An 18,122-nucleotide genomic window follows, 5' to 3' on the forward strand; every position below is an offset into this window, starting at 1 on the left:
CATGTTTTAAATGGTTTTATTATATATACTGCTTGTATATTGTGTTAATAATTCCATATATTCACATTTCTTAAATATGTAATGTTAAGAGCTGAAATGGCACAATAATAATGATTAATTTCTATATTGATGTTAATTACTCCTGCAAATGTGGGTGATGTGGCTTTTGTCCTAATATATGGATTACTCAGAAAGTCAGGAGCAGTGAGGTTCTGCTTATTAACCAAATAACTATGAGTGATTGGTTATTTATTGCACAAGAATGAATATGTTGTAGGTTTAAGCCTGTTAGTTAAAAGGCAGGTTCAGAACCTCTTCTGAATCTGCAATGCTGATGCTTGGATCTTGTCCACATCTTAAATTTATATCAGTATAAACCAATAAATTTATATCAGTATAAACCAAATGGTTTCCAAAACCAAAAGTTCACAGGAATGAACTTAAAGACATGAATTTAAATCCAACACAAAGTCAGTAGAGCAAACAAAGTAGTTTTTGAAGCCGTGCAGGGGTGCACAGTGATTCTCAACAACTAAAATAAATTCTTAATAGTTTTTTTTTCCTTTTTAAAACCACTTAACTGTGACTGTCTGATCAAATCAACTATAATCTTCAAGCTTCTCTGCCTGAATTGAAAGGCTTTGTTTGCTTTTTTAAGAAGTTCACTTTGGGGAATGTTTTTAAAAGTAGCAAGAGAAGATGGGCACCACTGGCCCATTGCTGGAATTCATAGCTGCTGTTTGTGAAGTTCTGCCATTAAATTTGATAGATTTGAACAGGCAGCTACAGGACAAACAGAATTCCCACCCCTACATTTCAATAACTCCCTAAAATATAGTTTAATCTGTACTTCAAGGACACTTCAAGTACAACTGAATGTGTCCTGGGCTCTGGATGTTGTCTGATGTTGGAGGATATCAAATGAGGTGCTGGGGTTGTGTTCTCAAGATTGTGTTTGGACTTCGGTTTGAGAATTCTTGTCAAGCAAAGTTCAGTATGTAATATAACAAACATTCACAAATATTCAAGAAATGAATTATATATTTAGTTCATACTTCATTAGCCTGGTCTCATGAGCTGAACGGAGAGATGGATTTTCACAGTTTGAGATGAGTTTAAGGTGAAGTCACTGTGCAGGGTTAGAGCTTGTGTAGTCCTACCTTTACTTGAAGAGTTATTTCCTGACTGACAGCTTCTAAGCTGATTTAAAAATCTTCTTTTCCCTACTGAGAAGTCCCAAACCAGGAGCGAGCCACTTTACTTCCCTTGACTTACTGCAGTTTTCTCCAGGTCAGAGCAGTTTTGTTTCATTACTCAAAAAGGAGCTTTAAGATGGTCCCACAGACATAATCCAGTTTGGTTCCATGCTGAATCCTAACTTTTGGGTAGGTCCCTACAGTGTTGTGCAGAAGGCACTGATTGAATGTCTCATAAAATGTAATTAAGAATAAAGAAGAAATCAATCCTATGTTGTCATGGAAGCCAAAAGAGAAGAAAAGAGCCTGACCTTGGTAGTTTTTATTTTGGAGGCACGTGGAGCTTTAGCCATGAAAGGCTGTGATGACATTGAACAAACAGGCTTGTGGTGCAAACCATGGTTATATTTAAAGCTGGCAAACTTTATTAAAACACAGTGTCAATAACAGCAAAAGGAGCAGGGAATACCACATTGATTATCTTTCATCTTGTATGAAATCCCATTTCTGCAGCTTGCTGCAGCTGTAAATCTTCATTTAAAGTTTTGTCTTTGTCCACTCTTAGAAAATCCCAGTTAAGCAAAGTTGTGTTGGACTGTGATTTGTTTAATCCAATATCTGTGTGTCCACATAAGACTTCGGGTTTCAGACTGAGCTGGTAAATAAAACTCAGCACTTTTTGGTAGTTTCAACTGGTGCAGAGATGATGGGAATTAAACAGGATGCTCATTTAGAAAAGAGCATGAAAATATTCATTTTTTCATGCAGTACTTTACATTAGGTAAATTTAGACATGGAGAGTTTTCCTTTTCCTCTTTATTCCTATTTACACACACACAAAACTACAGAATGTCATACTTTACAAAAGTCATTGATACCCTGTTTTAAAGTATTGAATTCTGTGAGAAAAGCAGAAAGTGTATGGACTGAAACTTACTTTTTCATAATGTTCTATGGCTACTGACATAGAACAAGGTTCACAATATTTTTCCCCAAGAACACTAAGTTGTTTCACTCAATTTTCTACCCAAGGCCAGGTTGGACATTGGGGTTAGAGCACCCTAGGACAGTGGGAGGTGTCCCTGCCATGGCAGGGGTGGCTCTGGATGGGCTTTGGGGTCCCTTCTAACCCAAACCATTCAGTGATTCTATGAATTTATCTGAACTCAAACAACAAAAATCTGACCTTAGTTCCCTACCGCAGCTTAAAGGTTCCTCCTTCTGCAAACACTCAAATATCACAAAGCCATGGAATTATCCAGAATATGTAACACACTTACAAAGGGCTCTGATAATAAAATGACAGGTATGTTTCTAAAGCATTTGGGGAGTTTTTGACCAAAAAACCCAGAGAAATATTCAAACAGGACACACTTTATACTCTTAGATTACCAAAACACAATCCTTATCCCTGACGTGTGACTTACAGGGTTCTCAAGATCTGAATCTGCTGATTTGATCAACATCTGATTAAAGTGATACAGTGGGAATTGAAATTATATAATCACTTCAAGTTCTGAGTCTGTTTCTCAGGCAAGAGGTAGAAAAAAAAGTATGAAGAGATTATTCAGTCAGTTGCATACAGTGACACACATTTTAAATTTGAGAGGGGGTTGCAGAGCAAGGGTTTTGATGGTAGTGGATGAAAGGCAAACCTCACCCTGGTTTTATTACCTTCAGTGGAGTATAAACTCCCCAAAACAGGCAGATCCTGTGGCAGAAATGAGTGTTTTTCTTGAGAATCTGTTCCTCAGGAGATTTAATGGGATGTAGAAACAACAGAAGTTGCTGCTTCTGCCACTCCCACCTGTTGCTGATAAACTGCATCACAAAGACCTTTTTTGTGGGCCAGTGGGACTGATGAGCTTGAGGGCGTCTGTTGGGAGCTTGAAAGAGGTTTGGACGATTGCAAAGAGATTTTTGCTCCTGGATTAAAAACTGCCTTAAAATGCATATAAAAATACATATAATAAAATATATATACTTAAAATATATATACTGATTATGCCTTGTATAGATAGAAGAGCAGGCAGGAACATCATCATTTATGGAAATTAGTCCATTACTATTTAAATATAATTTTTTGTGGGTATTGCTGTCAATGACAGGCTTTTTCCCTGAGCTGAAAATTTCTGCTTTGCACTGGATCACATTTTATATTGCAGAGCACACAAATGATTTCCAATAGTCAGGAGCAGGGAACCTTGCACTGAGAAACGTGGCACATAATTATGGCCAACCATTTTGTGCTGTCCATGTCCCTGAATGCCAGATACATTGCAGCTATTCAGTATGCAAATCCCTGCTTCCCAAATCATTGTTGCCTTCAGCACTCATTATCTAATCATCTTTCCACACTACACATTGAATGAACAGAAGCATATTTCAAAGCACAGAATAAAATCTTCCTAATGCATGGGACTGGATAAACTCCTGTGACTGCCTTGCACAGATCAATAAATTCCTTCCTAAAGGTCCAGTGAATGGTGGGAGCTGCTGGAAAAAACAATTAGTAGTGAATGGTGGCCTGGAATGCAAATATACCCTTATCAAATCAGCTTGGATAGGTTCACCTGAAAAGAGAACAAAACATCCTAAAGTCACATTCAAAAGTGTCTCTGTATTGGATTTTTCTGTGCATGAACCATTTTAAGGTCTTTCAGCACAGGTTTGAAAAAGACACACCTGAAATTTATAGGATTGAAAAAAGTTGCTGTTTCATATGAATAACCTGAAAAAATTTACCCAGTATGGCATGGTGGTGCAGGACATATTTCTGAATTGTTGCCTACAAGTTGACTTGCATTCAGTAGGAAAAAAAACAACAATTAAACTTTTTGTTTAATGATTTTAGGAGAAACAACTTGACTTTGGATATGTACATTTAATGTGTAACTTTCCCTTTTCTGCTCAGGCTCCAAAGAAGCACTTGCAGAATGGAATCATATGTGGGTACCAGATAGGTGCTTATCAGGAGTACAGTGCAGGGGGAAATTTCCATTTCAACATCATCAGCACTGACACCACAGGGGACAGTGACGTTTATACCCTGAATAACCTGAAAAAATTCACCCAGTATGGCATGGTGGTGTAGGACATAGTTCTGAATTGTTGCCTACAAATTGACTTGCATTCAGTAGGGAAAAAAAAAGTTAAACTTTTTTTCAGTGAGTTTAAGGGAAACTTGACTTTGTATATGTGCACTTCATGTATAACTTTCCATTTTCTGTTCAGGCTCCAAAGAAGCACTTGCAGAATGGAATCATCTGTGGGTACCAGATAGGATATTGAGAGTACAGCATGGGGGGAAATTTCCAGTTAGCTCAACATCATCAACATTGACACCACAGGAGACATTCAGAGTATAAACCTCACTAACCTGAAAAAATTCACCCAGTATGGCATGGTGGTGTAGGACCTAGTTCTGAATTGTTGCTTACAAATTGACTTGCATTCAGTAGGAAAAAAATTAAAATTAAACTTCTTTTTTTTTTCCAATAATTTTAGGGGAACCAGCTTGACTTTGAGTGTGTGCACTTTATGCGTAACTTTCCATTTTCTGTTCAGGCTCCAAAGAAGCACTTGCAGAATGGAATCATCCGTGGGTACCAGATCGGATATCGGGAGTACAGCGCGGGGGGAAATTTCCAGTTCAACATCATCAGCATTGACACCACGGGGGACAGTGAGGTTTATACCCTGAATAACCTGAAAAAATTCACCCAGTATGGCATGGTGGTGCAGGCCTGTAACCGGGCTGGGATCGGACCTTCTTCTCAGGAAATCATCACCACAACTCTTGAGGACGGTGGGTCCTTGGCAAACAACTCTCATGGGACTTATTGTTAATTTTATTCTTCTTTTTCTTAATTTTATTATTTTATTTTCTCTTTTTTATTCTTATTCTCATTTTCTTATTTATTAATCTTTTTATCTTGTTGCATTTCTTGTTTGATTAGTGCTGATGAAAGTAGGGATGATAAAAGACCAGTCTAGGTAGACAGGTGCTTGCTCAATGAGCTTGTCTGATTTTCATTGCAAGGGTGAATTTATTTTACCAGGTAAATAAAAATAACTCTACTAATGTGATAAATCCTTCTGTGAATGATGTTAACTGAGACCAAAAGTTTCACTAAGAACCCAAATGCTCTGGTGTTGACATATTTGCAATTGTTGTGATCTCGTTGTTACTCCAGAGTGATCTCATCATAGTTTTGAGAAGTGAAACTGAAAGGTGAAGCAATATTGTATTTTTTGTTGGATTACTGCTGTTTCCAGATGAATCTGCTGTGTAACCAGAGCTCTTGTACTGCACTGTCTTATATCTTAAGAGAGATGTGTGTTTTTTCAAGGATATCCAGTGACAGAAAAATCATTGCCGTTTTAGGCAAAATTCACCCTCTCTAATCCAAGGAACAATATAGATTTTTTTTTCCTAACTGCATAAAAAGTACTTCTCAAACAATGAGAGGGAGTCCTCTAGTGGAAAAAGAGAATGATCCCATATCCAAAACAAAGAGTTCGGTATTTTAGAGGAGTATAAACACAAATAATAATCCTAAAGACCATGCAAGACAGATTTTCACCTGCTGTAAATCAACAACAGTGTCCTGAAACCAGTGCCAGCTTGGAATCTGACTTCTACATCAACAAAATAGAATCTCACACATCTAAAATCCTCAAGAGCCACACATTTTGAGGCAGGCTATTCATGAAAGACTGATAGCTTTTTTTACTCTAAATGTTTCTAGGCTCAGCTTGTTGCAAGACCTCAAAAGGCAGCATGCTCACACAGATATATATTTTATACTATAATAAAAGGGATTTTTTTTTTCCTTCAGAATCCAGCATGCTTGCTTTTCTTGGAAATTTTTTTGGTTGTCACTCAATTTTGGGTCCCTCTTAGAATTAAAGATGCCACAAGCTTTAAAAGCAATGCCAGTTACTAGTACTGCTGTATTGATTTGACACTAAATGGCCAACAGAAAATGCCTAGATTTGATTTTTCCCACTTTTTAAAATATCAGCAAAAATATATTATGACCATTTTTTCCTATTTTTTTTTTAAGATTTGCCCATTTTTTTCTCCCTCCACCAAATTAAAGGGACATCAGAATTGTCCAAAAAATGCAAATTTGGCTGCAAACTTTAAAAATATACTTAAATTGCTTACAGAATGTTCTACACATTGCAGTGTCAGAACACAATTATATTTCAAACGAAGCAACAAAAAGCCAATTAAAAGACAAGTCAGCAAGTAGGGAAACAATACATCAAAAGTCATTCCAGGGAAAACCACTGCACTTGCAGAAACATGTGGATGCAGCAAGAATAAAGGATTTGTATTGTTAAAATGTGTAATGGTAATTAAATATTGTGTGGTGGGATGGAGGGGAAAATAAAGGTTAGCTAAAATATGAATATTGAGTTGCTTTCATTGTGTTAAAATGGTGAATCTCTTATTGCAGTGCCCAGTTGCCCTCCAGGGAATGTGCAAGCCACTGCCACGTCCCCAGAAACCATCTCCATTTCCTGGTCAACACTGGCAAAGGAAACCCTGAATGGGATCCTGCAGGGATTCAGGGTTATCTACTGGGCCAACCTCTTGGATGGAGGTGAGAAACACCAACCTATTACCAAGCAAAAAGCTGTATGTAGCCTTTATATCATTTTCTCTCTGGTGTGAAGGCATTTTACTCTCGTTTCTTCTTGGTTTAGAGAAAACTTTGTCTACCTGTGAGGGAGCAGGTTTTCCTAGAGGCTGAACAGAACAGTAAAGCTGCCTGGAGGAACCTCAGGGAAGGCTCCCACCATGGGTTTGCAAAACTGTCATGGTGCCCAACACAACTTGAGCAAATTTCACCTCAGGTACAGAGTCCAGAATGGACTTCTGAGGTTTTTTTAATGGACTTTTGTGGGTTTTTTTTAAGAATGGTGACATGGATCTAGAACAAACCAGCCCAAACCTGATTTTCACTATAATTTGGTTGGTTATCTCTTTGCCTAGTCGATATACTATCACTTATTTTTTCATAGGATGCATTTCCTCTCCTGAGGAAAAAAGATAGGATTTTTTTTTTTCTGAGAGCAAAAGAAGGAAATGTCTCTGGGAAAAGCTTGTTATTTCCATGGCAGCTTTTCCTATTGTGTTTTTGTACTCTTAGCATAATTCTTGGGGAAATAGGCTCCAGAGCAGAGACTGAGTGAAAGAATCAAAGGAGAATTGTGATGCTTTCCTAATCTGCACTTTATTGCGTGATGATAATTCCATGTATGGCCCTTTTTTGTAAATTAAACAAATTAGTAGGTTTGAGATGCACATGACTTTATTCCTACTTGCCCTGTGGATTTTTCACAGCTGCCTCCCTTCTTTCCATTCATCAGCAGAACCACAGTTCACTCTAACCTGCAATTGTGCCAATCCTGGCCTCTCTTAGTGTGGAAAGGGGAATTTAGAGTGGAAATAGGACTCAGAGGCCCATTGTCCCTGCTGGTTATGGTAGCCTCAAAAATATTTGGAAATCAACCAAATCCTTTAAAAACAAAGATTAAAAATGTATGAGAAGCATACAGAAAAAATGTAAACATGTAGGGCATAAAATTAAATGTTTACAGTGATGCCTGTAGTTTTGGATCAGATCCTGTGTGGATATTATCACATCTAAGCTCCTATGTGATGTCTCACAACATGATGAAAAAGATGATGTTCATGCCATGCTTAAAACTGGATTTTCTTGATTTATTCAACTTTATTTGCTGTCCTAAATATGTGTAAAGCTTTTTTTTTTTTCTTTTTGCCATATGGGTTGTACTTCTTAGCTTGCTTCAAAAAAAAAAAAAAAAGATTAATATGAAGTGCATCATCTTTCTGCAAGTAAATCTGATTTTACTGTGTTTAAATCTATTGTAAGCCACTATTGCTGCTATCAAGTGCTTTGCAGCACCACTTGCTGCATATTTTAAAATAAAGGGGACATTTTTTTCATTTTCCTTATGATAAATGGTCTTTCTCATAACCAGAAAATCTTTATAAAGATAACCAATGTTCTCATTTTTTTTCTTTAGGGGATGTTTCACAATCATCTCTCCTTGTTATCTGTTCTTTATGAAAAATCTCATTACTTGTAGAATTTCTTCAATTCTCTTCATCATATATTTTTTTTTTAATTGCAACAAAAAAAAGAGTTTGAAATGAAAAATGGGGTCTGCTTCAAGTGGTAAGAGGTCAGGACTTAAGTGAATTAATTGTAATTCATTAAAATTCATTGCTGTTCTGCAATAATGAAGCATTCCTTGTCTGGGACACCCAAGATTTCCACAGCAGGTATCAACATCTGGAAGAAGAGTGAACTTGGCAATAACTCCACTTCCTTTTTATTTCATTTTATTTTATAGAGCTGGGAGAGATAAAGAATGTCACTACTACCCAGCCATCCCTGGAGCTGGATGGTTTGGAAAAATACACCAACTACAGCATCCAGGTGTTGGCTTTCACCCGGGCTGGGGATGGAGTGAGGAGCGAGCAGATTTTCACCCGCACTAAGGAGGATGGTAAGGAGTGAAAGCACCTTCCATTCCCACTTCAGGAAATGTCTGTTTGTCTCAGGCACATATTTTATGTAAAAACGTGTCTCAGGCATGCAGAGATTGAGAACTCAGCCCTGGGCCCAGCGCAGGGAGGAGCTGGAGCTGCTGCAGAGCCCAGAGGAGGCTCCAGGATGGGCAGAGGGATGGAGCAGCTCTGCTGGCAGGAAAGGCTGGCACAGCTGGCATTGCTCACCTGCACTGGAGAAGCTTTGGGCTCAGCTCAGGGTGGCCTTGCAGGGCCTGGAGGAGCTGAGAAGAAAGATGGAAACAGAATATTCACAAGGAACTGGAGTGACAGGACAATGGGGAATGGCTTCAGACTAACAGAGAGTAGTATTAGATGGGATCTTGGCAATGAGGAATTGTTCCCTGGCAGGGTGGGCAGGGCTGGGATGGAATTCCACCCCTGGATCCCTGGCAGTGCCCAAGGCCAGGTTGGACACTGGGGCTGGAGCAGCCTGGGACAGTGGGAGGTGTCCCTGCCATGGCAGGGGTGGCACTGGATGAGCTTTAAGGTCCTTTCCAAACCATTCTGATATTCTATGAAAATGGGGAAAGGAGGAGAGACTGTTCTGAAACTATCTTTTATTACTTAGATCCCACTACAAATATTTTTTCACTATATATACAGATATATATATATATATTTTTTTTATATATATATATACACACACACACACACACACCTGTATATACATATATATATAAATCCTCCAAATACCTCTTCCCTCAAAAGCAAAATAAAGAACAAAAATGGCTTACCATTTTTTCCTAGACCAAAGCATGGAAAATTCAATTCCTAATGCTGAAAGTTTAAGAAACTTTTAATCATACACAGACACTGACACATGAGATTCCATAATCACTTTATTGTAACTGTAACTGTTATAATCACTTCAGATTGCCTCAGTAGGATGCCATGCACTGATCTATTTCTGGAGCACTAAAATTCCAAATTCAGGGGAGGTTTTGTCCCTAACCTGTTTTAATGCCTTGAAAATACAATGAGATGTACAAATGTAGTTTTTGATCCCCTAAATGCTTTTGAAAAACTGGATCAAGACTTTTTATGGTACCAATAAAAATGCCCACAGTCCTCTCAATGAGGTTACTTGAATAATGTTTAATTTTTAAATTCTCATGTGAGTTATACAATATGTTTTCAAGGAAATTAGTCAATGGATTTTCCTTTCTTGTACATTCACTTTATTGGTCACTCATGAATATATGAATATACATGCCAATTTTTTATTTGTAATAAGACTTACAAAAGTGACAAGAGAGCAGGTTCAGTAAATTAACTGACGTGATGAATTCTGTGCTTTTTTCCCCAGTAAAAATTATGTGAATAAAGTTAGTAATTTTTTTCCAATGAAATATTAAGGGACTCATACTAAAATTTCCATACATTGTAAGGTCACCTGGTTCCAGCTGTAGCTATATCCAGAGGATGCAGTAAATGAAAATTGCTCAGCTCTAGACTTTTGTGTTTCAAACACTGAACATTCTGATATCAGCCTAAAGTCCTTTAAAAGTTACTTCGGAGCAACCAGGTCCTGACTCAGATACTCTTGGGACACCTAGTGCTTGGAAGTAGATGGATTTATTTCCATGAGAAAAGATATAAAATATAAAATGTAAGAGAACTGTAAAACACATGCTGCATTTTCAAGGTACTTTTTGTCAAGTAGATCCCAGCATAGCAAACCTGAATTTTCTCTGAACACAAAGGCTCTCAGCCCTGAGCCTTGGGAGTGGGATTTAATCCACCAGGAGCCAGGAGTAATGTCCCACACTGCTCCAGGAGCTTGGGGACAGGCTGGGATATCTGGTTCATGTCAGAAGCCTCAAACATTTCTTCTCCTTATCCTCCTTCTCTTCCTTCTCCTTCTCCTTCTCCTTCTCCTTCTCCTTCTCCTTCTCCTTCTCCTTCTCCTTCTCCTTCTCCTTCTCCTTCTCCTTCTCCTTCTCCTTCTTCCCCTTCCCCTTCTCCTCCTCCTCTTCCTCCTCCTCCTCCTCTTTCTCCTTCTTCTCCTTCATCTCCTCCTCCTCTATGTCCTCCATCAGCTCCTTCATCTTTGTGTTCTTTTCTTCCCCCTAGCCCAGCCTCATTTGCTCATCCCAGTTCTTGGTGGTGGCTCTTTTGCTGTCTCCATCCCTGGGATCAGACAGGCCCTGGAGAGGGGAGCACATTGCTCAGACTGTGTTTGGAGCCGTGCAAAGCTCATCTCTCACCTTTACTCCTCCTGTAGCTCAGCAATAACTCACCCTGGGACAGCCTGATGAAACTTTCCAGAGATTTTCTGATGCCTCTCAGTGGTTGCATTCATTAAATCTTTTGTCTAGGAAACTAAATGGAAAGGTGTTCCAGAAAATACAGTGATTTAATATTCAGCTTCAGCTTCACAACTTTTACTAAGGGCAGGAAAGGTTTTGAGTGGAATGTACAGAGACCTGCAGTTAAGCATAAACCAAACCCAAAATCCTGGATCTAAACATCCTGAAGGGTATGGAAGTTAAAGAGGAAAAGAGCATTTACATTGGCAAACTGTGCACCAAACAGGTGCCCCATTCCACAGAGAAAGGGACATTTCCACTGTCATTTTCTAAAGAAAATATTCTGTAGAGGATTTTTCAGTAGGACTTATTCCAGTGCACTTAAAAAATTCTGCCCTGAAGTGAGTTTAAGCATTTCTTTGGCATGTGAAATAAATTAATTGGAATCCTAACAGAGCTTAGAACTGGAAACTTTCTATCTCTGCTCCCAGACCTTCTCTGGCTAAAATGATGACAACAAGATATTCCACCCTCCTCTAATAAAATCTGGAAATCTGGGGTATTTTAAAGTGGCTGCCAAGCCCTCCACATCATTATTGCTATGAGGCCATATGTGATCATAATTTCCTTTCTCTTTTTTTTCATTTTTTTACATGAGAGGAAACTTTTCATTGTAAAATCAATGGTGCAGCATTTTCCACTGCTGCTGGAAAACCCAGCTGGGGCCTCCTGTGACTTCTCTGTTGGTGTTCAGTTAAAGACATCAACCCAGAATTTCTTCAGCAGGCTTGATATCTCTAAGGGTAACCCAGCAGGTGAATCCTGGATGGAATGTCTTGATACTTTGATTTTTTGTAATGTTTGATACTGATTTTAGACACCAGAGGTCAGACACTGCTGCTGATCAGCAAAGGAAATGGGAACAACTCAAGCAAATAATAGGAAAGGAGCTTTCAAGAAATGAGCTTTCCTTTCAATGTGATCATATTTAGGGGGTTTATCTAGCTTTCTCCCTCCTCCTTTCTTGAAAGCTGACTTCAGAAAAAATACTGCTCTTTTTTGAATTCCTCCTGGTAGAAAAAATAATCCTAGAAGAAATGTCGAATTTTTAAAAATTCATTCTGGTTTTGTCCCTTACCTTTTCCACTTTACAGTTTCTAATAAGCTGCTCATCCTCTTCACCTGGAGACTTGCTTTAATAAACCATTAAAAATTAAAGTAGCTCTTCCAATTCTTTCCCCTGCTGTGATCAAAATGCAGTTTGAAAGGCTTCTCCGTTTTGCAGCAAGAGGGAGTGTGTGTCACAGACTCCCTCTCTGCTCCTATGCTGCAAATGCAACATGAGCAAACTATGGTTGAAATAAGGAATTTGCTGCCTGACCAAGCCTGGAATGTGACACAGCACCTTGGCTGGCAGCAGTGCCCTGACCTTGGGAGGACACAGACCCAGAGCCGCCATGCCAGGAAAGGTTCCTGCAGCTGGGAATTTGCTCTGGGTGTCTGTCAGAGTGGCATCTGGGCTGGCAGTGCCACAGGAGGATTTCAGCAGCAGTGCTGTGCTTCCAGCTCTCTGGCATTCAGAGCCAGGCAAAAACTGCAGCAGGAAGGAAGGGAAAATAATCACAAATCCCTCTGCCAGCCCCACTCTGCTGAATCCAAAGAGATTTTCCTTCCTCTCCTTCCTCTTCCTGGGTACCAAGCTTCCTCACCATGGGCATGAGAGGCACAGACAGCATCTGGCAAGCTTTACCTTCATTCTGAAATGAGTAAGCAGAAATCCAGCCAGGTGCATGATCAGTACTCCTTGGAGCAGAGCTCTGCTTGGGTTTGTTCAGTTGATGAGGGTGACTGGGCTCTGGGATGAAAAATTTCCCTTGATGACCCCTTAAAGCGCTTTTTTTTCTAGTGGTAAAGATCTCCAATTTTATCTTTTTTACTAAAAAGCAAAAGGCACAGAATAGCAAATGTTCCCCTTGGGAAACTGGCAGGATTTAATAGAAGTGGGGTGCTTAATAAGAGGCCAGTTCAGAGTAAATTCACATGTTGATGTGTTTTGGCTGGCATAGACCTGCATTGTAGGTGGAATATGTACATGAACAAACCGGCAGCAGTCAGGAGTTGAGTTTATTTTGGTTTTTCTAAGTGCAGCCAGCAATGGAATAGTCCCGTGTCCTGCAGAATTAAAACCCTGTTACAGAACAAGGCTCAGATTTCTGATTTATTTTCCAGATCACTCTTTAAATGCACCACAGTCTGTGCATTTGCCTCCCTGCTGCTCGGTACTGTGAAGAAAAATGGTGATAATCTCTCTGCTTATGAAAAGGAGAATGAGAAAGTTCCTGGAGCTCCTCCCCATTATCTGGCACATCTAAATGCTGGTTCCCAGCCCTGTCGTATCAGGATAATTGCCTGCTCTGCTTTAGCATTTCACTTGCACTGTCAGGAATACAAAGTGTTCTCCTCCACATGAAAGCAGGATGCTATTTCCGTGTTTTTCAAAGCCTTGCTAGCTGGAGAATGAGGCCATCTTTGATCTTAAATTTGCCACATCTGCTCCCTGGAAGGCTGCAAAGTTGTTTAGAAGCAATCCTCAGCTTTTCACCATAGTTTTAGCCCCGGTGATTATGGGAAAAAAGAAAAAGGGATCTATGGCATTGTGCAAATTCAGTTTGTATTTCTGGGAGCTGTGGGAGTCAGTGTGCTGAATAAAGGTCCAGGGAGAATTCAATAAGGCAGCTCTGGTCTCCTGATACTGCTGGCTTGTAATGACTGAAGCCTGAAAGGCTGGGGATGCAATGGCAATGAGGGAAAATACCTTTAGTTTGCTTGGCAAGGCTCGGGATTTTCCTCTCCAGGATCAGGCAGGCACCACATTCCCCAACTATTGAAAATGCATGTCCACTCCAGGGAAGAGAATGATGAATCTGACTCCATGTTCTCAGAAGGCTAATTTATTACTTTATTATACTATATTATATTAAAGAATAATATACTATAGTAAAGAATACAGAAAAGATACTTACTGAATGCTAAAAAGATAATAATGAAAACTGGTGACTCTTTCCAGAGTCCTGACACAGCCTGGCCCTGATTGGCCAAAGAGTGAAAACAACTCACACCAGAATCCAATGAAACAATCACCTGTGGGTAAACAATCTCCACACACATTCCACATGTGAGCACAACACAGGAGAAGCAAATGAGATAAGAATTGTTTTCCTTTTCTCTGAGGCTTCTCTGCCTTTCAGCTTCCCAGGAGAAAAGCCCTGGGCGAAGGAATCGTCCAGAGAATGTGAATGGCACACCCGACCACAACTTCTCCAGATGCCCAAGGAACCCAGTTTAGTAACAAATGCTTCAGCTGATGCTGAGATTGCTGTTATGAGGTCCAGGGGATGGGTTTGACCAATATCTTTACCCTCTGGACAGAGAACAATGGGATCTGTGGAGCACCAGAAGAGATTCTGCAGGATTCCTGCCAAGGAAATGTAAACACTTCCACACACACAGTGGAGTGACACAGAGTTTTCATGTGCGCAGCCCAGCAGTGCAGCAAAAAGAGGACTAAAAAATGAGTATTCAGAATAGTTTTGCCAACACTGCAAAAACTGCTGCATGACTCCAACCCAGTGAGGTGGAGTGGTCCTTGGGTTGAAAATTTTATTAAATGTCTTCCTGAGTTTCTTTCTGGCCCCTCTTTCTGCTGGTCTCACACCAAACAGCAACACGGCAATGCCAAGGAATGTTTCCCACATAGGCCCAATGAGAGGAAAATGCCAGAGGAATTCTGAGTTAATCCCTCAACACTCGGCAGCCATGACCAATTACCATCAGAACCTGTCCCTATAAATCACACCCTAATTTAACAATAAATTGCATTAACCTCATCCATCTATTTGCAGTGATTTCCAGAAAACATTGCTATCCATAAAGGAATCCTCCTGTGGGTTAGGTAATTACCCTGGAGAGCCAGCTTTCACTTCTCAGCAGCAGGAGCAAATAGCATTTCTAATGAGCTGGGTATAAATAACAAGTTGGATGCTGTCAAGCATCAATATTTACTCTGCATTGGATAGAGCTGCTAACTGAATTAGCCCCTTTGCAGTGAGGGGCTGGGTTTGCATGCAATTATCATCATGACATTCTCACTTGATGCCTAATTAGCTCTCTCAGCACATTATAAATAGAAAATGCAAATTCACAGAAGTTGCACTGAGTGGTGCCTGTCAATTTTCTCACATATTCCAGGACCACCTATGCAGATATAAAATTGAGGGTCTCCTCACATTGTTTTTACACAAAAGATGAGCAAATTTAGATCCCAGGATGGCTGACTTCTCTTTATGGGCAAAGCTCTGTAGCAGCATAATATCTGCTTGCTTAGTTGAGGTAGAACAAAGATTCAGAATTTATCTACAAATATCAGGACAAGGGATTTTGTACCTCTGCTGCACAGTAACTGTTTTCTGTGAAAGTAAAGCTGGTCAAGCATTTGCGATGGTAATTGCACTAGAAATTTTAATATTTTGGTAGTTTTACTTGAAAACAGACAAAAATATCAGATTCCTCACAAAGCAGTAGTTCTGTAGAGAACAAAGTCCAGAAAATTGTTTCATTTTGACTTTAATAACCCACATAGCAATTATCAATACAACTTATCTATTTTAATAATTTGACATAAATATTGAGCACACACAGTGCTATTATATCTTTCAAATTATATATTTTCACAGTTTTTAAAATATATTTTCAAATATTTTGACACAAGGTGTTATTTTTCAGGAAATTTTAAACCCGTTTATTCTGATATTATATGTAGCCCTTGTTTTGTTTGAGTACAAGCTTGTGAATAATGTGATATTCCAGCATGCAGAAAAATAAATCTAGCAATTTTGCACATTAGTAAAAGAGTGTTTGCAAAGCTGGAGAGAATTGTACAGTGTAATGTATGTTTGAAAAACAGCATATGCTCGTGAAATCAAACCTTTCCCAAAATGCAGGGCTGCAAAGGGATGTGGTTAAGATTACACAGCAAGATTTTAGCATTTCTGAGCTGAAGCTTTTTTCCACTGATTTTAGACAGGAGGTTTGACGAGTTTTACTATTTCTCTGTGATAACTTGGTATTATTGTGTATTATGTAGATAGCTGCTGTAATTAGAGAAATAGATATTGTGCAGTGCCAGAGGGAGGTCTGAGCTGCTGAGGGCAGGGCGGGGGACAAGGACTCTGTGAGGGGAGATGTCTGCTCACACATCCATTGTGGCACTTGCTGGCCATGGGTCACACCAGGCAGTGCAAACTGCTCATTTACCCTGCACTTCATTAAATTCACAGCTCTGCTCTGGATGTCCATTAAACTGTCCACACGTGCATTATTTGTAACGCTTTGGCCTGGGTTGTGTGTTCAAAGCTGGCTATTTATTATAAAGTGTTGTTTGGCAATTTCTGTGATCACGGACAAGATATTTTCACGTGTGCATTTGGATTCAAACTGAAAGGGGGAGTTTAGGTTGGATCTAGGGAAGAAATTTTTTACTGTGAGGGTGGTGAGGCCCTGACACAGGTTTCTCAGAGGATGTTCCATCTGGTCTAGTGGGAAGAAATTTTGGTCTAGGGAAGAAATTTTTTACTGTGAGGGTGGTGAGGCCCTGACACAGGTTTCTCAGAGGATGTTCCATCCCTGGAAGTGTCCAAGGCCAAGATGGATGGAGATCTGAGGAACCTGGTCTAGTGGAAGGTCTCTCTGCCCATGGCAAGGGTTTGGAAGATATTTAAGTTCACTTCCAACCCAAACCATTCTTGGGTTCATTCTGTGATTTTATGCAGGCTGGAGGGGATGTACCACAAAAGTTTAACCATAAGTAGCAGGTTCTGCTTTGGGACCCTCTGAAGAAGAGTTTCTCCCCCAAACCTTCTCCCTGGCACGCTCCCTAACACCGAGTGTCCATCTCAGCCCATGGGGGCACAGCCACCAAAGCAGCACACTCCCCTTTTCCTCTTAACTCCTCCGTTACACTGGGATGATGGAATATCTGCCTTGGGCCCCTCTAATACACTTTGCTTCTCCAGTTCCAGGTCCTCCTGCTGGAGTTAAAGCAGCTGCTGCCTCGGCCTCCACGGTTTTTGTCTCCTGGCTGCCTCCCCTGAAGCTGAACGGCATCATCAGGAAATACACCGTGTTCTGCTCCCACCCCTACCCCACAGTAAGTGCCACAGCCCCTCCCTGCAGGGCTGACACACAGCATTTGCAGATACCAGCCCTTGATCTTCTCCCTGCTGCCTCCTCTCCTGCCCTTTGCTCCCTGAGCAAGGCCAAAGGGAGATCCTGGAGCTGCAGAGCAAAGTGAGAGTGGAGTTTGGTTTATCCCACCTATCAGATTTTTGTTCAAAACCTATTATACAAATAATTTCAAAATATGCAGTTGAAGTGAAGTATTTTTCGAGGTTTGGTTGGTTTAGAATATATCAAGTTCCATTTTCCAGGACCAGCTGCAGGAGCCCTGTTGCAGCTGGAGGCGTGTATTCATTCACCCTGCTTCCATTGAAGTTCCTGCCTTTTTGCCTTGAGTATTCATGTGTGAAGGAACATAATGACTTACAAACAAACAAACATATTTTCTTGTGAATAGGCTTATTTATGCCTGGAATATTTGCCCAATCTAGCCCTATGTGCTTTTACTTGCTGAGAAAGTGACAGGAGGAAATTTGAATGGAGTATCAGGTTATCTTTCTTCCTGTCTGAATCACAATGAAATTCAGCAATCTTTAAACACAAGGGCCAATTGCTCTCTTTAAATACCCATGTATATTTATTTTCATGTGGATTGAAAAGGATACTTATTTATTTTATATCTGACGTTTGGATTTAGGTTATATCCAAGGTCTGGATTGCAGTTTTAAGCAGAACTTCCCACGAAACGTAAAAAATGCAATCTTGGTTTGATAGGAAAGGAAAATATTGTTCCAGAAATTTCCAAAAGTACTTCAGGCTTGGGGAAATTTCCCTGTCCCCAAGGCAGGAGGTTGGAACAAGGTGGTCTTTTAGATCCTTTCCAACCCA

The 18,122-nt window shown here is 40.0% G+C and overlaps 1 protein-coding gene across 2 annotated transcripts in view; it reads left to right on the forward strand.

Moving 5' to 3' along the window:
- Nucleotides 1-18,122, forward strand: part of DSCAM (DS cell adhesion molecule) — a 403,090-nt gene that overhangs the window by 304,463 nt on the left and 80,505 nt on the right. For both annotated transcript variants that reach the window (XM_058825080.1, XM_058825079.1), the window contains exons 16-19: nucleotides 4,764-5,004; nucleotides 6,665-6,811; nucleotides 8,592-8,747; nucleotides 17,132-17,265. In XM_058825080.1, coding sequence (XP_058681063.1) covers nucleotides 4,764-5,004; nucleotides 6,665-6,811; nucleotides 8,592-8,747; nucleotides 17,132-17,265 — 678 coding nt within the window. The remainder of the gene's footprint in view (nucleotides 1-4,763; nucleotides 5,005-6,664; nucleotides 6,812-8,591; nucleotides 8,748-17,131; nucleotides 17,266-18,122) is intronic.

The sequence above is a fragment of the Ammospiza caudacuta genome, chromosome 2, assembly GCF_027887145.1.
Source record: "Ammospiza caudacuta isolate bAmmCau1 chromosome 2, bAmmCau1.pri, whole genome shotgun sequence".
In the NCBI taxonomy this organism is placed as follows: domain Eukaryota; kingdom Metazoa; phylum Chordata; class Aves; order Passeriformes; family Passerellidae; genus Ammospiza; species Ammospiza caudacuta.